Raw genomic sequence first — 24,497 nt, 5'->3', positions numbered from 1 at the left:
TTGCTGGCTTGCCAGCATCTGCGTCTCCAACAATTGTAACACAGTTCAGTGCCACTTTCCAGGGACCCCATTACGTCAGTCTGACATAATGACGTCACTGACTGAATGTCTAGGTTACTAATGTAATGTTAAATCCCTCCTGCCACAGCCCTGAACTGACCTTTGAATGGCCTGGATCCTGCCATCTCCTCAGCGAAACATGAATTAAGTGAGTAATGCGGGTAATATTTATACCCATATGTTGGGGTGGGTGTGACTCTGCATGCAAATCTCACTTGCCAATGTTCATTGGCTCGTTTAGTTACCACTTGGCGGTGATTGGGCTCCCGGGTGATACTCCATGACGTAACGTCCTCCTTCAGATAATGGGAGTTACATTAGTAACCTAGACCTTCCCCATGTGACAACATGCCCAATGATACCCTACATAAAACTTTATACCTGGCAATAATGCTGGAAAAATGTTCAGTAGTTTTTATCTTATTAAGACTAAAAGGTTTGTGCCTATTTTACAATAATTTGTCAGGCTAATGTATCTTATGGTATTGACATAAATATAGATTTTTTTATTTGAAAAAGAAAAGAATGAGAAACAGATCAAGATTTTTTTCAAATATATATTTTATTGTTTTGCTTTGAAAAGTATAAATAAATGTAAGAAACATAAATTGCCATATAGTTTATACATAGTATACAAAACTGTCAGACACAATATTAATATTCTGTCATTATTAATTTAACACAAAGACAAGCTAAACATCTGTTAATTATTGACCATTGATTGCTGTCCAGCTAATTAGTGTGTCTTGTTATGCAACTGATTCAACAGGCACACAAGCAGATCTTACATTCAAACACTGGCACCAGAACGCAATCTCACCAGCATGTACAGTAGATTTGTTTAATAAGGCGCAATGTGTGTCAAGTCATGAAAATACTGTCTATGGCTGGTCAGTGCCGTGCATAGAGATTCAAGCGGACAGATTTTTTATAACGTTCTGATAGCAAAATTCACTGAAGTAAAGCTCAGAGTGAATAGATGTTTAGTGACATAAGGCATTTTAACATTGAAAAGAATAGTAAGTGCACACACGTTACAAGACGACTAATCAACCCTTCGGATTGGATCTACAACACCCCATGGTGCTGTGAAAATAATGCAATATGTGTAGATCAGTGGCTCTCAACAGGTTTTGCTCCGGGACAGGATTTTACATTGGCCCTCAAACAAAGCGCTAAAATTGTTTATCATGCCAAAGTAAACAAGCTTTATAAATATAAGGACTAAATTGGATTAATATTATCATGAAATGCACAGCCCCAACAATATGCCAATTTATTCATATGGCATAAGCAAAACTCTCAACACCATAATCTGTCCCAGGGTTGCCATACTCCATCTATAATCAACCAATATAAAACTAGCAAGATGATACATTTTGTGAGGGAGGGGAACTGCTTTTTATGATTTTGAATACATTATGATTACTACTTTATTGTAATTTAAAATTTGATATTCATGTATTAGGGGTGTAACCGTACACAGAAGTCACAGTTTGGTGACCAATGCTAGGTTTCTTTTCATTAATTTTGATATATGTTCAAAATTATGTTCAATATATGTGGATATATGTTGCCCTTGGGAGGCCAAGTTACCCTCGTTTAAAAGTTTACACGTACTGAGGCTTCCCATATCCAGGACTCGCCTCATATCGGCACAATGCCAAATGATTTTGTCTCATTTATGGTTATACAGATAAGAGTAAGACATAATTTGAAACTGTTGTTAAAGGGTCTGTTTTTATTTGTCTACACTCCCCCCAAAAATTGTGCTTTTGTAAAATATAGAAAACAAACAGGATGCTGCTTTCTGCCATCCTGGTTTCCTTTCTGTGAAGTTTGTGGAGCATGTCATAAAAATCAACCGAAACTCAGCGTATAGGCTACAATTTTTTTAAAGGGTTACTTCAGCGATTAACATATGGCTTTGTATCAGTAGAAACCCTGGAATATATTAATATGATCGTGCTCCCCCCTCTTATATCCCCCTGAGACGAGAGATTTATGCATTTTATTTCTGGAAAAATTCCTCTCGTGACGCAAATTGACGATATTTGCGTCACGAGAGGAATGTTTGCCCAGAGGCTAAAGACTACAGCCAGCAGAGGGAGCCATTTCCACATGTTTTCAACTCGTGCATGGGGAATGGAGATCACATTTACAGCACAGCTCACCTGCAGGCAGTAATTTAAACGGATGCTAAGCAATGTAAGTGTTTTAACTCAAATTAATTTCTATGAAAGTTAAGCTTCCAAAGGCATGAACTGAAAACGCGTTGTGAATGTATGCCGCGAATGTGGTCGCGATTACCTCAGCTCTCATCACGAGAGCTCATCAACTCATTTATGACGTTAAATGTAATCTGACTCCTAATCTGAGTCAGCTGTGAGGCTCACGCAGCAACTCGGTCGTTATATTGAACAGACACATTCAGTATTTAATTGTAGGAACTCAGTCTCTGTAATCCAGTCGCGGTGGCTTTAGGAATGGCCTCACAGGGCAGCGAAGCATTCTGGGAATTGTAGTCTTTCATCCCCATGAGCCAAAAATACATTTTCTCTTTTCTCAGTCTAGAAAGCACCAAATTCAAAAATAATTTCACATTTCTACTACATTAATGACCCAGTTTAAATACAGATTCATCTTCCCAGCGCTGAAGGCTGAACCCTTTAAGGCTACTATTAAACAGCATTGTTTAGAATCGGTGCATCGTCTCTTCTTCTGCTCTTTTTCCTGTTGTGGTAGTTAACAAACAGCGCTGCATTACCGTGCGTGCCCCCTTCTGGATTGGAGTGTGGATCACCTGTGACCGACTGTGTTCGAATACATGTAGCGTTACACCCTTAATATATTTCATTTTTGGATATTTTTGAATGGCAATCAGGCTAGTTTTTTGGTCATAGACCTCGCAACCCTGGTCTGTAAACATCAGTGGAGATGCAGCTTCATTTCACAGTGTGCCAGTTTTATTTATCTATCTATCTATTGGTCGGTCGGTCTGTCTGTCTGTCTGTCTTTCGGTCTGTCTGTCTGTCTGTCGCTGATATAGATCATACAATACTTGGATAAACTGATTTTTTATCATGGGATGGTAATATTTTGAAAAGCCCACGTCTCTCTCTCTGACAGGAATCATGCTGTATTAGTACATTAGGACTATCCACCTTATTTTTAATGTAAGATTTGTAACCTGAATGTGCGAGGCTTCCGGTTCAAGCCACTTACAGTTATTTTAGCCAAACAAAAACCATCCGTTATGCTGCAGATCTCGCAAACTGGCAATTGTTGTCATGTTTCAATATTCAATTGCAAATTATAATCGCACTGGTTTAAAGAGCAAACCGTTTACTGCACAACCGTTGTTCTTATCATTGTTTCCCTATAGTGGCCAATGAATGTTTGCCTGGCACATTCACAGAAAATAGCTTACTTAGGCATTGCAAAATAAGGTGGATACTGACATTAACATTGAGACAAGCTCTAAAATCCAGATCTGGATTTGTCCTCCAATCACTAAACACACACACACAGCAAACCTGCAAACACACAAACACAGAATACTGCAAACTGTGAGGTAAAACATGCAAAATATAGTCCGACACATCAGCACAGAAGAACTGAATAGTCGGGCATTGATCAACTAACAGTGAGAAGGTCAAATCTGAGGAACACAGTGAATAAAATCCCTCCATTTCTTCAATATGCATGAGAAGACTGAAGTGGCTTTCCTCTCGCTAGGTGGGACAGAGCACTGTGAACGAGAAATCATGTTCAAATCATGTTCTGCTGTATATTCATTGAAATTATCATGAACAGATTAATGCTATAAGTAGTAAAGGGAGAAACCAAAGGAGAATTTATGAAGAATCTTTATAATACTGCTTCCCCCCCCCCTCCCCCAAACAACAACACTTTATAGTGACCAATCATCAAAATCACTATAAAAGTATCATAAACTTAGACCTCACATTATAATTAAAGCACACTTCTGAATACTTTTACTGTGAATTTAAATATATTGCAAAGTCTATTTATTTTGTATTCTGTATTTTCAGCATCATTACTCCAGTCTTCAGTGTCACATGATCCTTCAGAAATTATTCTAAAAATCATTAAAAAATATGAATTATTCCAATTTATTGACTGGTTGTGTATGTTTTAATGATGAATTCATACAGATTTGAAACCAGTAAGTGAGTAAATAATGACAGATTTGTCAATTCTGGATGAAACTATCCTTTAATTCCTTCCCTTAGATATGTCAGGCCACTAAGCGGAGTGACTAAAGTGAAGCCCACACTGGAGATGGACATCATGTGACTGAGCAGTGCTGGCCGCTATCGGGTGAGTTTAGAGAGGGAGGCTGTGGAGAAATGCTATGTGTTGCTATGCTAACGGTGGAAAGACACATTATAAAGCAAACACAGGCGCGCTACGATCTAAATGCTCATTACCTATTAACTAAACCTCTGAAAAACCTCACAGACCTGCACTAGAACAAATCCTGCAAGAACAGAGAGATCATGAAGGAGGAGATGATGATAATGGAAGATGAAGGAACTGAGATCTGTATGTATGCACACGGTGAACCGAGCAAGATAATTCTACATAAACATGACTTTTCATGATGATCAGCTCCATTAGTTTTGCCTTTAAATTCAAATCGCCTTTGCAGTGGAACCTGCTCAGTATGAATTAGCAGGGTTGTGCAGCGTTCATAACCGAACCGAGATAAACATGACAGGGAATTTTGAATCTGAATCTAAAGGTGCGGTCACATTTACCATTGTTCTGCAACTTTTTTAAGTCGAAAGAAAGCAGTGTGAAAAAAAAAACCATACAAATTATTAATAATGACAATGATTTAAATATCCAAAGCTGTCCCAGCCAACAAAAATATGATCTGAGATTGTTTTGCTAAGTTTTGAAAACCTCATTTCTGAATGTTCTCTGAACGATCAGTTTTTGAAATGTTTCTTTTTGATTATGCGGATGTTAAATGAACATGAACATTTCATTTTATCATTCTGCAAACGTTCTAAAAGCGTTCTGAAACAAGTAGTAACATTAAAAAAATGTTAGACTAATGTTTAACTAAAACATAACATTCCATGAATGATGTATAAATCATGTTTTTGTGAAAATGATTAGACATAATCTAATTCCATTTCAAACCTCCATACTTTTCTAGACTCAAATTTCCAAACCTTTCAGCTTTATATTTGGTATATAGTACAATCTGTAAATATATATATTGTTACATTGATTTTCCTTAGAGCTACACTGTGTGATATTTTCCCCCATCTAGCGGTGTAAAGGTATATGACCATCCAGCGAATAATAGTTTCTGTTCCTCTCAATTCTGATTTCGTTTTAACTCCTACGGTGGCCAAGATTAACACGGCAATCCCCCTCTTCACATTCGACACGGTGCCATCGAGTGTTAAAACGCGAAAGGCGAAGCTTGAATTTACGGGTATGTCCCTCTTTGGCTAATGTACTTTCAAGATGGAGGAGCAACATGGCGACCGGCATTCGAACCCCTCACCCGTATGTATTTTCAATGGCAGATTATAAACTTACGAGAATACTTTAGTACTTGAAAGAAGTAAATATACATTAATGAGCACATATATTTTTGAAAGAACTAAGTGTTTTTAGTTAGGGGTGTCCCCGACTAAGGATTTACACATTCGAATCAGAATTTTCGAATCTCTCTATGGTCGACCGATAGTCGAATCGTGTGTGTAAACCATAGACCGGAAATAAAATAAACGGTAACGGGTTGGGAAGGGCAGGACACTAGTCAGCAGGAGGCTAAGACTATTTTTATTTTACTTTACACACGGCACACAGCCACCACTTTTAATAAAGTGATCAAAACTAGGCTACACTAGGCTACGGACTGAAGCTCAGCGCCGTGTCTCAGGGATCTCACACCAGGCAGACGTGAACATTATATACGCGCGAGCTCAATTTTGAATCGACTTCTGACAGAAGAGCTGCACGATGTTTAGTACAGGGTGAAATCAGTACATTCCCGATTTGAGGGAAATATACATTTAATTGCCGCCGTGACCATCTTTATAACACTAATATTGAGCACCCCCATATTGCCAAAATGGTATAATCCTCGTTTCATAACACCCACGAAGATTCGACCGTGAGATCAGTGGTCGAATCCGGTCCTGCATATCGATGCATCGAATCTTCGACTATTAGGGGTCACCCCTAGTTTTTAGCTAAGAATAAACAAAAAAAGTTACACAGTGTAGCTTTAAGTGTCAACCTATAGATGCTCATTTCCGCCACAGAATGACGAATCAAAAAAGGTAATTGTGACTTTTTATCACACAATTCCATTGTGGATCTTCAGTTTTGCTATGTCATTACATACATTTTCATGGACAATTACAATAATTGCGAAGCTGAAATTATATATATTAATTATGTATAATTATATAATTACATCACATCAATTATATTTTCTGCAAATATCCAAAAGCAAACTTAAAGGTTGGCACACAAAAATACGTCAGCTTGGTTATTTGAGTGTCGTTACCTTTGAGAATGTAGTCTGTGAGGAGCCCTGGGACTTTATCACTGTCGTCTCTCATGGCTTCTAAAACTGTAGAAAATCATGTCAAGGTTTCTATACTATTGACAACTCGTAGCAGAAAAAGCAGGGCATTAGTTTGAAATCAAAGCACTTGGTCTCACTTTTGGTAAATATCTGCAGGTCTTGAACTGATGGCGGCTCGTCTTTCCTCTCGTACGGGATGACTGTCGTCACATACTGAATAAAAGACGAGCACAGATGAGAGGGGTTAAAACATTTCACTGTATAACAAAGTTTGTGTGTGTGTGTGTTCACATACTCTCTGCACAGTGTTGAGAAAGCTATGCTAACTTTTTAAAATGTATAATCAGATTGTTTGACAGTATTTAAGAGTATTTAGCACATACAAGGATCTCTATAAATGTGAATAAATTACTTGTACAAATACCTCTAAGTCAACTAAACGGCCTTATTTAGGGGCCATTTACGCAACACCATTATCAACTAAAAACAGAAACTTTTTTATGTATTGGCCATACATTTATATGACAACAGCATTTGTGGGGCCTGAAAACGCAAACTTTTAAAAACAGCTTCAAAGTGCAAGTTTTAAAAAACATTACTATTCTTGTCTCCATGAAAACTACAAAAAACGTGAATCTGTGAAAACGGTGACGTCACATGTTATGTGCTCAGTCTACAGGCGTTTAGTGTTTCTTTCAAAGAGACAGTGCCATCTACTGGCCTGGCAGCACACATAAATGTACATTTAAATGTACTCTTTAATAACTTAAACCTTATAACCCTTAAAGCATGTGAAAAGTTAAGCACCAACATATGGGTTAAGGCAGTACCTCCCAAATGTTTTGTCAGCCAAATCCCTTTAACCTACCTAAAAAGTCCCTTTGAGATCTAAAGTTAATTTTTCAAAAACGTATCAAAACATTTGCATGTTGACGGTTTCTGATGACGTTAATAGTCACATGTTAATAATATGTACGTAATATGTACGTAAACAAATAAGATATATTTATATTTTTTAAATAAGTGTTTTATTTCAACCCAGAACGCTTTTCTACAGTTAACATTGTAAATCTAGCTTTAATATAAAAAAAAAAAAAAAAACATTTTTACACTATTTCTGTCAGTACCATTATCGTAAAGATGATTGATTGACTATTAGCATATAGTTTGGATTGCCGTTATGGTTCTGTTCTGGGCAAGAACTCCCTGCGCATCCATTCAGCCTAACATAAGAGCAGCAATAAGGGTAGACAGAACAGAACCAACATAATGTATTTGCAGATATCATTAATGTTTATATTAAATGCAGGAAATAATTTGGGAATTGTCTGATTCAGGAGGAATCAGAATACTAAATCCTGACTGGACGAGAGGAGGAGCTCTTGGTGGAGGAGGGTAAAGATAGCTGCTGATAGTACGGAGGAGCTTACATGTGTGTGCTGTGATATACAGGGAGACGTGATCAGCTGACACTTGACTAACGCTCAATATTTTGTGTTTAATATGGCATTAAATTACAGAAAACTGGTTAACTGCTGTGTGAGTGTTTCTAATACAATGGATGATGGAGTGACGACAAATTTGACATCTTTCTCACTTGACTAGACAGATGACTACAGTCAACAAACTCTATGTATTTTTTTCGTCTTGTAAAGTCACAGAAATTCTTTTATGGATTTGTTTTGCTATCGGATCAAATGGGAATACAAAAAATATATTTGTTGTAGGTTTCGTTCAGCACTATAGACGTTTACCGGACTACACTCCAAGGACAAAAATAAGCTAGTGTCTTTAAATTTGGTCTTAACTAATTATGTGGTCAAATAATTTGGTCTTTTTAAAATGGTCTTAACCATTTTAATCACACATCACTGCTCAGGAAATTAGCAAGAATTGCACAAATACTGTAGATAGAGTAACTTAGAATGGAACGGCCTTCCCCAACTTGCAGGCAGATTTTTCCAGGAAGAAGAGTCAGTATTGTTCCACTCAATGCTAATGGCTTCAAACACTTCATGACTCATGAGTTAAAAATGTGTCCCAGTTCGTTTGAGTTTAATGTAAGACCAAATATTCACTGTAGGGTTCAAATCTGGACTCTGACCAGGGCAAAACATGAGCCATTTCTTGGGTGTCTTTGGGCAGGAGCATTGTCTTGTTGAAAAGTAACATCTGATCGTTCCTCTTTCAAATGTGGGAAGCAAGCTATTCTGCAATATTCTCTTCTGTACTCTGAAGCATTAAATGACTTTTCACAGTAAAGTAGCTCACTAACACCAGCACCCACCTGTTCCTCCATGCTTCACTGTGGTAGAGATGCATTTATCATTATATTTCTCTGCAGATTTTCAAAGACGCCGATCTGGAGCATCAACATGCAAGGGAACATTTTCCCTCAGCTACATTTTCACTGTATTTTTCACTGATTATGGCACGATGCAGCTAATCGGCAATTAATCAAGCATAATTTTGCTACTAATCCAAATCAGTTCTTGGATTGACAGCACATCTATAATGCCCCCCAAAAGCTGAATTTTATGAGCAGATTTGACAGTCTCAGAAGAGAAGAGGAACCAAGAGATATAGCCACCTGTTTCTCACCGCCCCCATTCCCAAAAGTGTGCCGCAAACCCTTTTGAATGGCAGTAGAGATGCCCTCCATGCTGAAGCGCTACAGGCACAGAACAGAGGAAAGAAGAGAAAGAGATCGGGACAGAATGAGCACGGAAATAAAATCACATTAACGACAGCAAGAGGTAATTGAAGTAAGAAGAAAGAGATTGAGATTGACACATCTCAACTGTTTCCAAACCAGTAGCTGTGTGATCGGATATATCGTGTTTCAAGTTGCGATGGGCACATCAAATATGGTAGACTAAATCTCAAGCATGCTTCCTTGACATAACAGAACCAATGAGGTTTGTTTTTGTGTCACACAAGCATGAGGCTGTTCGTGTGCGCCAAGCAAGTACAGTTGAGCTTTTACACCATTTCTGATGTGCTCTATGTATGTGCGTTAATCAAAGTTTATAATAAAAGCCTAAATTAAATCTGTTCATGATATAATTTCACATTAGACGACTTGGATTAAAGCGCTCAATTTGTATGGATTCCTTTTAGCATGTTTTATAAAGTTTTTGAAGCCTCATAATTTTGCTTGCATGGACAGAAATGTAGGAAATTGTTAAAAATATTGATGAACTTTTGATGAACAAAGGTCTTGTGGGTTTGAACTAACCCTTTGAAGTCAGCATGAATCTGAAGTCATGACTGACCACCATAGTGTGATGCATTTCCGAGTAAAAGGCTTATTGAACAAGACAAGAACATAGGGGACTTGATATTATTCACTGGTTACATTGTTTAAAAGTGACCGTTGTATACCGGAATGGAGGCAGATCTGAATGTGATTGGCTTAAATGCAGCACATTTAGAGAGCATAAATCTAAATGAATCAATCATTCATAATAAGACCAGTAACATTGATTAAAGTCTTCATTAAGCGGAAGTTGGAAGCGGAAGTTTCTTCCTTATTGTGACATATGTCTTAGTGAAACGGCTTCTCAAACAAGAACAAATGTAGGACGAGGCTTGATTTTGTCTGTGGCGAGCTGATTGGATGGTTGTGGTTTGCTATTGGCTGATCTCATGTGAGTGACAGGTTGCCCCGCCCTCATCATCAGAGAAGAGATGTCGCTGCAAAAGGGAGGGGAAGTTATTCTGATTCAAGATTACGAGGCACAGGAATTAAAAAAACAAATTAGGGATGCAGCAAAAAAACATTTCTGGCCCGAAACCAAAACTTTACTGTAACTTATTTAATAATCAATACTTAAATAGCTAAAACAGAGTTGTACAAGTAGAATTGTAGATTTTTTTCTACTCCAATTTTGGTGAAATATAAACATTTAAAATACAATATAACTTGTTTTCATGACAGATTTATTCAAACACATTAAATAATGAAGACTATCACTAACATGTTAAGTAAAAATATAATGAATATGTAATACAGTGCATATATTTAGCAAAATGTTATTCTACACTAGCTGATTAATGAGTCTACAGACAATGAATAGCTTTCTTGAGGTAATCGTAATGTTAAATATAGCCTACAAGCTGTTTTATTGATGTCTTTCTCCAGTAGAAACACAGACTGAGCGATTACACGAGACAGGATTCATTTCGGTGAGTTGTAATGTATTTTTCAACATACCTTCTGGTGTTCACCCATGTTTATTTCGTGCTGTAACTAGTAGTAAAGAGATAAGATGAGGTGATCAGTTCACGTGCTGCCATTTGAACAGGCGCTACAGTCATTTATTGTTTGAATTTTGTAATATAATCGACAGAATTTTAAACTTGAGACTTTGCTTCATTTTAAAAGTAACAAAACACAAAGCTTTTTGCACCGGTTGGATGGCAGACGTGCTACAAATGTTTAGTGATGTTTTGTTCGCATCATCAGAAAAAAACACTTTTAGATTTAAGAAACCATATCATTAACAAATTAAAATCGAGAAATTAATATTGTCAGTATGGCAAACTGTTTTTTGCTTTTATTCATTCCCAGGATATTCGTTTTTGATATCAACAATAAAGTTTTCACAAATTAAAATGCCATTTTTTTATATCAAGAATCAAATTTCAAATAGTAAAAAAATTATAATTCTTGATAATGTAATAAAATGTAATAATGTAATTGTATTTTCACTAGTTAAATATCATCATAGGCTGCCATTCAAATTCAGTTGTTGATAATCCTGGGAATTAATTAGTTGAAATTCCAATTTCATATATCAGAGATACAAATCTTACTAGTAAAAAACTGTATTTTTGATATCAATAGTTACATGGTTACTAGTACAAATGTCTTGATATCAATAATTTGATAGACACTAGGGGTGCAACAATATACCGTATAACACATATCACAATGAAAAAATGCAACAATATGTATCGTGGACTAGTGTTGTCAAAAGTACCGGCCGCGATACCAAACCGGTACTGAAATGTAAAAATGTGCCACTTTGAACCCAATCGTAAACAGCTATGACTGGACATTGTGATCACACGCTCATCAAATATGCCTATGATTGGCTACAACGATCAGCGCTTTACAAACATGTTGTAAATATACAAAAATGACGCTTTTCACAGAGCGCTTACACGGATACTCAGGCGTTTGAATACAGGCGTCTATTAGCCTACCGGTCCGCTGGTTGACGCATGCTTGTGCTATCAAACACCCCGCTTTCAAAACACTTTCAAACACTTGTGTCCTTTCAAATGCTGCCATGTGTTGGTCATTGTAGCCAATCACAGACATATCCGATGAGCGTATGATCACAATGGCCAATCAGAGCTGTTTACGAGTTTTGTTTGTGTATAGTTTGCGCAAAATGAAAATTACTGTGTGAGAAAAAATTCACGTTTACAGAGTTTTAGTGTCAGTACATAACTATTACGTTTAATATAATGCATAATAATGCAACGGGGAATATTTGCAGGTCCTGATAATGCCAAATGTCTTACTGTACATTATTTTAAATATAGCTAGTCAGTGACAGAGTGTCATCTAAAATAATTCTGTATTTTCAGCTTCAGAATCATGAATATTTTTGTTCTGGTATCGCCATTGTTCTGTGCACAAAGTTCAAGCCTATTCATTTCCACCCCCAATGTAAAACCAAAATTAGCATTTTAATCAACAGTAGTTAAGTTCTGTTAACCTTTATGTCTTTAAGTTTCGCAATATCATCGTATTGTGAGTTCAGTATTGTAATATGTATCGAATCGTGTCGCGAGGGTATTGTTACACCCCTAATAGTCACTAGTTGAAATGTTAATTTCTTATATCTTGAATGTGATTGTTACTAGCAAGACATTTTAGAAATCAGAAATTACTCTCCTAATTATTGATATCATAAATAGAGTGAGGAAAATAAATATTTGAACACCCTGCTATTTTGCAAGTTCTCCCACTTAGAAATCATGGAGGGGTCTGACATTGTCATCGTAGGTGCATGTCCACTGTAAGAAACATAATCAAAAAAAAATCCTGAAGTCACAATGTATGATTTTTTAACTATTTATTTGTATGGTACATCAGCAAATAAGTATTTGAACACCTGAGAAAATCAATGTTAATATTTGGTACAATAGCCTTTGTTTGCAATTACAGAGGTCAAACTTTTCCTGTAGTTTTTCATCAGGTTTGCACACACTGCAGGAGGGATTTTGGCCCACTCCTCCACACAGATCTTCTCTAGATCAGTCAGGTTTCTGGCCTGTCACTGAGAAACACAGAGTTTGAGCTCCCTCCAAAGATTCTCTATGGGGTTTAGGTCTGGAAACTGGCTAGGCCAAGCCAGAACCTTGATATGCTTCTTACAGAGACACTCCTTAGTTATCCTGGCTGTGTGCTTCGGGTCATTGTCATGTTGGAAGACCCAGCCTCGACCAATCTTCAATGCTCTGAGGGAAGGAGGTTGTTCCCCAAAATCTCACAATACATGACCCTGGTCATCCTCTCCTTAATACAGTGCAGTCACCCTCTCATTCTTCTTCCTCCAAACACGTTTAATGGAATTATGACCTTTAATTATGCATGATTTCAAACCATTACGTTTTAGGGTATTGCCAAAAGTAACCTTGGAAACGGTGGTCCCAGCTCTTTTCAGGTCATTGACCAGCTCCTCCCGTGTAGTTCTGGGCTGATTTCTCACCTGTCTAAGGATCATTGAGACCCCACGAGGTGAGATCTTGCATGAGCCCCAGTCCAAGGGAGATTGACAGTCATGTTTAGCTTCTTCCATTTTCTAATGATTCAGTGCATTCAATGCACCTTTTTTCACCAAGCTGCTTGGCAATTTCCCCGTAGCCCTTTCCAGCCTTGTGGAGGTGTACAATTTTGTCTCTAGTGTCTTTGGACAGCTCTTTGGTCTTGATCATGTTAGTAGTTGGATTCTTACTGATTGTATGGGGTGGACAGGTGTCTTTATGCAGCTAACGAACTTAAACAGGTGCATCTAATTTAGGATAATAAAAGGAGTGGAGGTGGACATTTTAAAGGCCGACTAAAGCCGGACTAAAGATTTTCGTCCGATTTCGAGCCGAATTCTGACTCGTGCGACTCTTTTTTGGGTCGGGATGATTTTCAGGTTTATCGTGCGTCGTTTGTCGTGAGGTGTTCGTGCAGTGTACAGGGGGAAACGAGGGGCGACAAACCTCTCACGATCGGGAATCGGATGGTCGGATGAATTTCTGGCATGTCAGAAATTCTGCTCGCCCCTCGTGAGGTTATCGCACAGTTGAAGCAAAGCCATGAACTGATTGCCCTATTTCCCCTCACTGCGCCTGTGCGAAAGCAGAAGTTCAACCATTTAATTTTTAAAAGCATTAAGGAAGAAAACGAAAAGAGAGAGATCTTTAATTATGTAGGCAGCTATCAAATAGCAGAAATTAAGTAAACTGTTGTGCCTCCAGTTTGTGTTGTATATATCCAGTGCATCTTAATCATTTAGCTAGTTGATCATTAATTTACTTGTTTTACTTTCACATTTTATTTTTATTTTTTTAATATTAATTAATATTTAACCTTGTCCATCTTGACACAATGTCATGTTGCAATGTGTTCTTTTTCTTCATGAACTCGAGTCAGTGGATATCACGCAATGCGCAGTTTAAACGCAGTCTCAAACCCAGTCAATTATTCACTACAGAAAGTGAAAGTAAAATCTGACAAGCTTTCGGCGCATATTCTCAGACAACGAGAGATAAATGTAATTCAACATACTGATAACGTAGCCTATTGCCTTATTTTCTTTCTTATTTATTTTCTTAATATTTCTATTTTGGTCCATATTGTGAGAAAAAAATAGAAGAGAAGTAGACCCATTTTGTGTTAAACAAGTTGTTTTTAGATAAATCTGCTCTTACTTTTCATTGAGACAGACATTATTATTGCAGTGTTCTGACATTATAATCATATAATTCGACCTATAATTCCTTGTTTAATCGGGCTAAATGTTTTTAAATAGTGAGGAGTAATCTATCTATTATTTTATTATGCAGTGTGTCGATTATGCATTATTGTTGGGGGGAGGGGGCAAATTAATGTAATATCAATTTAATAATAAAAGTAGGCCTACTCTAATAATAATAATCATTTTATACATAAATTCGAAATACTCTTGATATCAATAGCTGATGCATTTACCTCTCTATAATACACCATGGTCTATCGTCGCCACGGGGGTTTTATTGCGCATTTTTCACCCGTACAGTGTGAGCAGTCAAGACGCGCTCGATGGTCGGACCGCACAGGGAGAGCACATCAATCGTGAGCTTTGGCTTTACATCGCATGCGATCTACTCGTACAGTGTGAGTAGGTAACCTTGCTGAAAACCCATAGAAATCGCACAGTGTATGCCCAGCTTAACAGGTCTTTGAGGGTCAGAATTCTAGCTGATAGACAGGTGTTCAAATACTTATTTGAAGCTGTATCATACAAATAAATAGTTTAAAAAATCATATATTGTGATTTCTGGATTTTTTTTAGATTATGTCTCTCACAGTGGACATGCACCTACGATGACAATTTCAGACTCATCCATGATTTCCAAGTGGGAGAACTAGCAAAATAGCAGGGTGTTCAAATAATTATTTTCCTCACTGTACATGTCCAGATATAAGAAATAATAAATGTAACATGTTGAAATACATTTACAGACATCAATAATTAACATTTCAACTAGAGAAAATTTATGTCTTGATATCAGGAATTTATATTTTTACAAGTAAAATTTTTATTATTGATATCAAACAATATGTTTTTTTACTAGTAATAATTGTGTTTCTTGATATCAATTTAATTTGAATGGCAGCTTATGGTGAGATTTACGAGATTTGCGAGTGATGATGTCATTGTTTATATCAAGAGTTCACATTGTTACTAGTGAACATTGTTAGTAAATCTAATTCCCGATATCAAGAATCAGCATTTTTAAGGTGTCATGAACTGGCTTTTAAAAAATATTTTATACTGTTGTCTGAGGTCAACTAATGACGCTTGTGTGGTTTTTACATTTAAAAACATCATAACTAATAAGTAATAGGCTATTTTCTACACTGGTTTTGAGGCTCTCTCCAGAACGCTGGGTTTTGGTGGACGTGATGCACTGGAGATTTGGAAGTAAACGCCCACGGCTAGGATTGGATAGAATGTGCATATTTATTGAGCTTAAGCTTCCTTGTCAGTTCACGAGGGAGAGGAGAGAGTGAGGGAGAAGCGGCAACCGGAATGATTATCTCGATCACAGGGCTCGTAAACGTCTTTTGATTTATCTCTCCTCAACCCACGATTGATTGGACTATTATACACCTAGCCCGCAAGATCGGTCGATATAAGCACGAACCGCGCGCACACACACACACACACACACACGCATGCGTGTGCCACCTTTCAAATGTCAAATGTCAAGTCGAGACTCGAGAGATAACAGATCAAGAACGGAATATAATGAGATTCATCGGCCTTTGCGAGCCCTGACCCATACGTGTCTGAGTCCAGCGTGCTAAAGGTATGCTCTGTTTGACACGTACACATAAGTAAAACGATCTATAACAATGCAATACTATTTACTCACATAAGTGTGTTGCACCATTCCTGTCGAATCCAAATCCAGCATCGACCGGAGATTTGTTCACAAACGATCCTGTAGTGAACTGAAGTGAACATGTCTTCCCCACGTGAGCTGGAACTTCATTAAAAATAAAGTTCAACCACTCATTCCTAATATTAGGATCAGAAGGAAGCTTATGCAGCGACTGTGTTCTTCCACAATCAGGAATAGCGCAATATCTTAATCTTCCTCAGCATGTTTATTGTTGTTGGCTAGAGCCGATCAGATCCATGGATTAGACGAGTCGGTGGGCGGGGCGACTGGATTAGACGAGTCAGTGGGCGGGGCGACTGGATTAGACGAGTCAGTGGGCGGGGCGACTGGATTAGACGAGTCAGTGGGCGGGGCGACTGGATTAGACGTGGGCGGGGCGACTGGATTAGACGAGTCAGTGGGCGGGGCGACTGGATTAGACGAGTCAGTGGGCGGGGCGACTGGATTAGACGTGGGCGGGGCGACTGGATTAGACGCGCTGTAGAGGTGTGTGTTTCGTCGTGCACTGATGTCGGTATGAAGCACAGGACCGTTTGCTGAGCCTGGTGTCTATAAAAGATTTTCTTTGACTAACGAGGAAGTTTTCAGCTCTGAAACTTTCTTATATTACTTTGACCTTTTATATATCAAAAGCTCTAGGGAAAGTTGCTTTCTCAGTTCATCACCCCTTTAACTAGAGGAAATGAAATTGTTGATATCAAGAATTCATATCCTGGTAATGAATAAAAGTAAAACGGCTTGCCATAGAGCTAGTTCCCACACAGCTGACATGTTTAACTGGTAGTTTATCCACGTTTTGCATTTTATGCACGAAATAGATGCTGAAGATAGTCAGAACGTGTCATCAGAGAAGCACTAATGAAATGTCTGATTTCGGCCAAAAATATCAGTGCATCCCTAAAAATAATAATGTGCGTGGATAAATCATTCCACATATCTAAATGTAGGAAAGAAGTTGAGTAAGCCCTATTTCTAAAAACAGTGGATTGTCCTTTAAGAAAATAAATAGGGTCAATTTTGATTTCATCTCAACTTTAAGTGTGTGAAATGCCTACAGACAAAAAAACACCTAAACTGCCCAATCTAATGGCTCCAGCTACTCACAGAAGACGGCAGCCTCTCTGGTCCAGACACGCTCTTCACTTTCCTCTTCTTTTTCAGCATCTCTCGGTGCACCTTCTGTCGGTTCTGTACGTCAATGAGAACTGAGATGAAGCTGTTCTTCACCTCCTTCTCAAACTCCAGCTCATCCCTCATGGCCAGCTGCTGAATCAGCTCCTCTGAGTATCCACGTATGGCCGTCTCCACATCCTCCAGCTCCTCGTTCAGCTCCACTACAGACATCAGCCTCACTCCTGCACAGACAGCACATGCTCAGACGCGCTTTCAACAGCCCCAAACGTGTCTTCCAGAAGGGCGTACTCACTCTCCTCGCAGATCTGGCTGCTGTGAGACCTTTGGCTCTTCTGAGAGATGAAGGAGATGTCTGAGTGTGAAGCTTTCTGCTCCGATACCATCTCGGGTGAGTCCTGCATCAGCTCCTCTATCTCCTCAATAACCTACAAATAGATATTTCAGATAGTTTCAGATATACAGTACACTACTGTTACATTTTTCAACGTCTTTTTTTGCTCATCAAGACTGCACTCGTTTGATCAAAAATGCAGTAAAAACAGTAATGTTGTGAAATGTTATAAAGTTGACAGATTTCTATGTGAATATTTAGAGGCCAAGCACAGAAGGTGAGCAGGCATCTATTGTAATCGTTGGTGTTCTTCTTCTTCTTCTTCCGAGGCCATAGAACCACTTGCAGGAAAGTTATGTAATTTGGCACACAGATAGAGGACAGTCGGAACTGTCACCACAGCCATTTTTGAGTCACAGGCTTACCCAGCAGTCAAAGCGGCATTACGTCTTGAAAGTGCGGACTCAGAGGAAGACCGAGAGGTTCAGGGTGCCATTTGGGACAGGGCCACTAACTCAATCCCTCTAGCGCCACCAAATGTCCAAAGTTTCACTTGCATTTGTACTAATAACTTTTGAACTGTAAGGGCTAGAAACAAAATAATTTTTTTCCTTGATTCCCTGGCCCATGATTTTATCAGATTTTGAGACTTAAACCAGATCATCTTCAGACCATGCCGACAAAAATGTTATGGAATGCTGAGTTGTCAAACATTTCTGGAAAAACGCGCAAATGAATTTGATTAAGAGCATGCCAAAATAAAAAAGAGGCTATATCTCTGCAAAGCTTTAGCGGATTGTGTCCAAACTTGGTGAGTGTTAAGAAAATCATGACCTGAGGCTACCTGCACAGTTTCGGATTAGCAGCACCTAGTGATCCAGATATATGAAAAATGGCTCTTTTTGCTTATAACTTCTAAACACTTTGGTCAAAACTTTAGATTTGGCATGGCGCATTGCTACGAAACTCTGTATGTCTTCGGCACATGCCCTGAAGGTACTCAAAACAATTCGGAGTAGTGCCACCGTGTGGTCAAACGTTATATTGAAATTTCCAAAAATGTGAATAGCTAGCCTTTTGTAATGAATGGCTGTAATGATTTATCTCAATAGATTAATTGGGTCATGGCGACAACATAGATTTTGACATATTTGACATAGTCAGCCAAACTTCCAATCCGCCATTTTGATTTTCTTTAAAAACCTACTTTTTTTTAACGTATGTCCAATTTTAACTAAAACTGAATCGTATCATCTTCAGATCATGCCGGCAATGGATTTTGTGTTGATAGACAAAACTGTTTTCATATACTGCATCAACAAAGTTAGGGGCATGATGTCAAAAAGAATATATCTCTGCAATGCTTTGACATATTAGCATTAAACTTATTGTCGCTTCACTCTGACCACACCACATTAATTTGGCAACTCTGCCACCTATTGGTCAAAAGTGATAAACCATTCAATCAAATTACTAGTGACTTTATTTATGATTTTTCAGCCATTTTTCCATTTTTTCTTTATATGTCTTTAATTACTCATTGTTGGTCTGATGCTCGCAGCCATGCTAGCATGAATTACCGTGTTTTCCTTGTGCTTGGCCTCTTAACTCTTTCTCCGCCAAACACGGAAATTTCCGTTATTTGTGAGAAAACGCTTCCAGGCCAATAACGGAATTTTCCGGGTTTCCGTGTTTTCACTGTCGGGCGCTAGGGGGGCGCTATTGCGTATCTTCTGAATGAGAGTACTGAATCTCCTGATCAAAACACACGTGAGGAAGACGCCGTGAAGCGAGCGATCGCATGTAATCATATGCATATTAAAAATAACGTGATCATCCTCATTAAACAGCATATGAATCAAAACTATGCATTGTTACTGAATGCATTGTTTTGTTCAAAATGTTGCTTTTTTTATGAAACCTACCCATATTCAAGTGTTGATAAAAAAGGAATGCATGAAGCTAGAATAAAACGATTTTTTTTTTTGTTTAAAAGAAGAGGGTCAGCTCTTTATTTTGATATATTGCATGCTCAGATATTCATTTAACAAAATATTCTATGGGCTATTAAATTTTGGTGAAAATTGTCAAAAACCCTGGCGGTGGCTGGCAACTTTTTTTTTAAAATGCTGGCGGGGAAAGAGTTAATAGCTGCTCACAGCTATATTGTAAAATGTAATTCATTCCTGTGATCATATCTTTCTCTACTGTACAAAAGTTTGGGTCATTATATTATTGGCCATTGTTTTTCTTTCATTTCTTTCTGGTTATTTTGCTCTGCTATCTATGGAAGCTTGATTTCACCACTGAATAAAAAAAAATATGTCATAAGGGTATGACATAATTTAGGGTTTAAATGATGTCATAGTTTAGGGTCCATTTAAAGGGTCCACTTTAGTTTAGGGTCCATTTCTCACTATTATCTAGTTCCCTATTATCATGCATATTACTAGGATATTGGCTGTTATTAGCACTTATAAAGCACATATTAATGCCTTATTCTGCACGACCTTATTCTACATCCCTTAACCCTACCTAATACCTCAACTTAACAACTACATTACTTACTATTAATAAGCAGTAATTAGAGGTGTTTATTGAGGCAAAAGTCGTAGTTAATAGTGAGAATTGGACCTTAAACTAAAGTGTGACAAGTCACAATTGCACGTTACAAACTCTATAATTTTAAGAAACTTGCAATTGCAATAAAAAAGTCAGAACTATGAGGAAAAACGTTACAAATAGCTTTCTTTTTTTAATTCAGTGGCAAGCTTCCAGAGTGGAAGGCTGTACTATTCTTCAAATGAACTGAAATAATTCATAAAGCGTGTTTTCTGGACCGGAGTGATGAGTGAGGTTCAGTCCACACCTGTTCAGCAGTGAGCAGCGGCTCCTCGATGATACAGGACACAATGATGGAATGCATGTCCATCTGCTCCCTCAGGTCCTCATCATCAGACAGATCCAGGTTCACAGCCTCCACCCGCTGAGGGAAACACTAGAGTAAGTGTTAATGCGGAGTAAACAGCACAAGCACAGGTTCTGGATTAAGACTCACCTGTCTGTCTTCAAGGCTTAGTGTTGAGAGGTGAAGCGATCGGACTCTAGACTGATTCCAGTCCACTGGCATGACATTGCAATAGTTATCCGTGAGAGCATTCCAGATCCTTCATGGAGAAGAGAGAGTACATGACCAAAAGAATACTTCCCTCACAAAGAGCTGACTAAGGGTGCGTTCACACTTGTAGTTCGGTTAGTCTGGTTCGTTTGGCTTGTTTGGTCCAGACCAAAAAACAAAAACAAAACATATAGTCCTGGTCCGTGTTCACACTGGCATTTTTGGTTACCGAACCAAAGGCACAGGGAGACGGTCACAACCTGATTGGTCGGCTTATATGACGTACGAGATCGCTTACCGAACATTCAAAACAATGCTGTGTGCTGATTAAACGCCATCATTTTATGCGTGTACATATGGCATTATTTTTACCCGCTGAGAACTCATGAAGAGCTCATGAAATGTTCAAAACATTCAAAACAGCAGCAGGATTTCCTCCGTTGTATGCAGAAAAGAGACGGCAGTAATGTCATCTGTACCGTCAAATGGGCAACACGGGTCCTTTGATGAGAAGAACCAGGTGTGCTTTTTGTGCGTTTTTTCTAGCATTTTTGAAACATGCTCGTCAGACCAAATATTGATGAGGCACTTCCTCTACGTTTTCCCTCTAACGTTAAAGGTGCACTATGCAGCTTTCCGTCCACTGGAGGGCGCCTATTCAAAACAAATGCGTAGTTTGATGATGCCTCATCAAAGGCGCAGCATCTTGGGAGATGTGGTCTTCTCATCACAGCCGGTGGCAAATAGGACTCAGGCAGAAATCACGTTCAAGCATGCGGTTATTAACGTTACTGTAGTCTAAAGCAGAGCAGGACCAAGTGTTGTGGACCTGAGCACGGCCGCTGGAGCGATTGTTAAACAAATACCCGCCTCGCGAATACCGGGACTTTTATTATGAAGGGACGGGAGACAGTCGCCGGGCGCTTGCACTGATCCGCTCTTTCGGTTATGATTTTGAGGTAATGGAGCTCTGTTTATCATATTAGATACATTTAAATGTGTTTAAAACGATGTTATGACGTTACTCCGTGCGTTCAGTTGTTCACACTGCTAAGAGTAAAGCGCTCCTGCCAAATAAAAGCCGAAACCGAGGGTAACGCAGATATGACGCGATTGACAGGCGACTCCGTCAAATGCAATGCTGAAACGTCCTGGTCCTTAGTTAAAATAGCAATTTTCTCACAATTTACAAATAGTTGGAAACATTTGGGATATTGTAAGAACTGAACAAAATATATAACACTGGCCTATTGGTTTTTGGATATTTTACTGCAAAAATACTACATAGTTCACCTTTAATGTTATTAAATTTTGATACACCGATCTTTCCGCGTCGTCAAATCAGCTTTCGGGCACAGTTCGGAGCACTCAAACTAGTCAAACGAACCGCGCTTTGGTGGTCAAACGCACTCGGGCACGGTTCAAACTGGCTAGTGTGAGTACACCCTAAAGGTGCACTATGCAACTTTCCATCCACTGGAGGGCGCCTATTCTAAACAAAGGTGTAGTTTGATGACGCCAAGTGTGAGCACAGCATCTTGGGACATGTGGTCTTCACCTCACAGCCGGTGGATAATAGGACTCGGGCAGAAATCATGTTCATGGATGCGGTTATTAACGTTACTGTAGTGTAAAGCAGAGCAGGACCGAGTGTTGTGGAGCTGAGCACGGCCGCTGGAGCGATTGTTAAACAAACACACGGCTCGCGAGTACCGGGACTTTTATTATGACGGGACGGGAGACAGACGCCGGGCGCTCGCACTTCTGCTTTTTCTGGTCATGATTATAAGGTAAAGCCAGCAGCTCTGTTTATCATATCAGATACATTTAAGTGTGTTTTAAATGATGTTATGACGTTACTCTGTGCGTTCACTTGTTCACACTGCTAAGAGAAAAGCGCTTCTGCAGAATAAAACCGAGGGTAACGCAGATACAACGCGATTGACAGGCGACTCGCTCAAACGCTATGCTGACACGTCCCGGGTCCTTGGTTAAAACAGAAATGTTCTCTCAATTTACAAATAGTTGGAAACATTTGGGATATTGTAGGTACTCAACTGAACAAAATATATAACACCGGCCTAGTGGTTTTTGGATATTTTACTGCAAAAATACTACATAGTGCACCTTTAAGTGTGCTCCTTCTGTTTCCATGTTTAAATCTAGACTTAAGACACATCTTTACATTTTAGCATTTCCTGCTTATTAATTTTTGGATTAGTAACTGTTATCAAATTCAATTTTTTTTTTGTATTATTTTGTTCGTATTATTTTCATTTTATTGTATTTGTATGATTGTTTTGTACAGCACTTTGGTCAGTGTAAGCTGAATTAAAATAAAATAAAAAAATACTTACTTTACTTGATGCATAATTTCAGTTTCACACTATCATGCTTTTATCAAAATTAAAAATTTCTCTGAAATAAGCAACACTTTGTTATTTCTGCATCTACGTAATATTTTATTTTTTATTTTTAAGGGATCATGTAACTGTCTAAGACTATTACTATACAACTGTTTACCATTCTGTCTGCTCATTCATGCCTGTACAGAAGAGACAGTAAACAACATGCAGTCACGTGACCTCTGCTGATGCACAGCACAGGAATCATTAATGCTGACCACTCCGTTATGACTTCATCTAACTCTATCATATATAAACATTGCATTGTAAACGCCACAATATGAGACATTTGAAGAATCATCATGTCATGCGTTCATAGATCCACGCTGTTACAGTCTCACATCATCCCTTGGTGGTGCACTGATGAAAATAGCAACCCTGATGATGTACATCAATGCAGTGTTATGCATGCTTTTGTTGACTTACTCGTCACATTTCAGCGTCGTATCCTCATTTATTGGCGTCACTGGATAGATTGCGTCCAGTTTAGAGTCTACATTTTTGAAGCACAATCGTAACTTCTCGTCGAAGTGTTTGATGATCTCGTCTGTGCGCGTGTAAGAGCAGCTCATCTCATTCTCGAGCGCGCTCTCGGTCTCTGAAATTCCATCCAACAGCAGCGACATCTCTTCGGCGTTCACATGAACGCGCTCCAGATGGATATCCCGTTCCGTTCCGCCCTTGAACGCGTTAAAATCTTGCCACTCATCATCATCTCTCTGCGCTGAAGGCTCCGCCATAACTGCAAAACACTCAAAAAAGACACGGACCAAATTACGATCCCTACTACGGCGAAAGACGAGCTCATGAATATTAATTACAACACGGAGCAGCAGAGACGTAGACTAATTAATATTCACCAACTCACAGGCAGCGTCATGCTTTGCAGCCAATTAGGTAAAGCCGTTGTATTGACGCCACGTTGCGTAATTAATATTAATGAGCAGTTAATTTTCTATCAGTTAAATTTCAGACAAGTACAAAACAAATATGACATTGTGGTACAATTCAGAGAATGTAATAACAACATCAACAAAAATATAGAATAAACATGTATGGTCAAAAAATAATAATACAAAAATTAAAAATTGAAATAAAGTATAATATTAGGGAAGTGGTGGATTTGAAAAGCTTGAAAATGACAATTTCAGACCCCTCCATGATTTCTAAGTGGGAGAACTTGCA

At 38.5% G+C, this 24,497-nt stretch overlaps 1 protein-coding gene across 6 annotated transcripts; it reads right to left on the bottom strand.

Annotated features, from left to right (window-relative positions):
- Positions 1 to 619: 619 nt before the first annotated feature.
- Positions 620 to 24,187, bottom strand: fez2a (fasciculation and elongation protein zeta 2a). 6 transcript variants are annotated; one of them, XM_067449344.1, is made up of 10 exons: positions 23,739 to 24,187; positions 20,848 to 20,956; positions 20,659 to 20,775; positions 17,751 to 17,883; positions 17,429 to 17,679; positions 10,860 to 10,895; positions 9,234 to 9,314; positions 6,781 to 6,856; positions 6,623 to 6,682; positions 620 to 3,811 (listed from the first exon to the last, which is right to left on the bottom strand). In XM_067449344.1, the coding sequence occupies exons 1-10, from the start codon at positions 24,050 to 24,052 to the stop codon at positions 3,795 to 3,797; spliced, it is 1,194 nt and encodes a 397-aa protein (XP_067305445.1). In that variant the 5' UTR covers positions 24,053 to 24,187; the 3' UTR covers positions 620 to 3,794. The 6 variants fall into 6 exon arrangements, with proteins under 6 accessions (XP_067305445.1, XP_067305444.1, XP_067305446.1 ...); XM_067449343.1 differs by having other exon boundaries at positions 6,623 to 6,688; positions 23,739 to 24,179; XM_067449345.1 differs by lacking the exon at positions 10,860 to 10,895 and having other exon boundaries at positions 6,623 to 6,688; positions 23,739 to 24,163.
- Between the last annotated feature and the right edge of the window lie 310 nt (positions 24,188 to 24,497).

Source organism: Pseudorasbora parva, chromosome 7, assembly GCF_024679245.1.
Source record: "Pseudorasbora parva isolate DD20220531a chromosome 7, ASM2467924v1, whole genome shotgun sequence".
NCBI classification, from domain to species: domain Eukaryota; kingdom Metazoa; phylum Chordata; class Actinopteri; order Cypriniformes; family Gobionidae; genus Pseudorasbora; species Pseudorasbora parva.
Note: the sequence above shows the minus strand (reverse complement) of the source record. Positions and strands in the feature narration are given on the sequence as shown.

Coding starts and splice junctions, on each gene's coding strand:
- fez2a (XM_067449343.1), bottom strand. CDS start 24,052: ATGGCGGAGCCTTCAGCGCAGAGAGATGATGATGAGTGGCAAGATTTT. Junction 20,957..23,738: donor ACGACGCTGAAATGTGACGA/GTAAGTCAACAA, acceptor TTCTCCATGAAG/GATCTGGAATGCTCTCACGG. Junction 17,680..17,750: donor CAGCCAGATCTGCGAGGAGA/GTGAGTACGCCC, acceptor CTGTCTGTGCAG/GAGTGAGGCTGATGTCTGTA.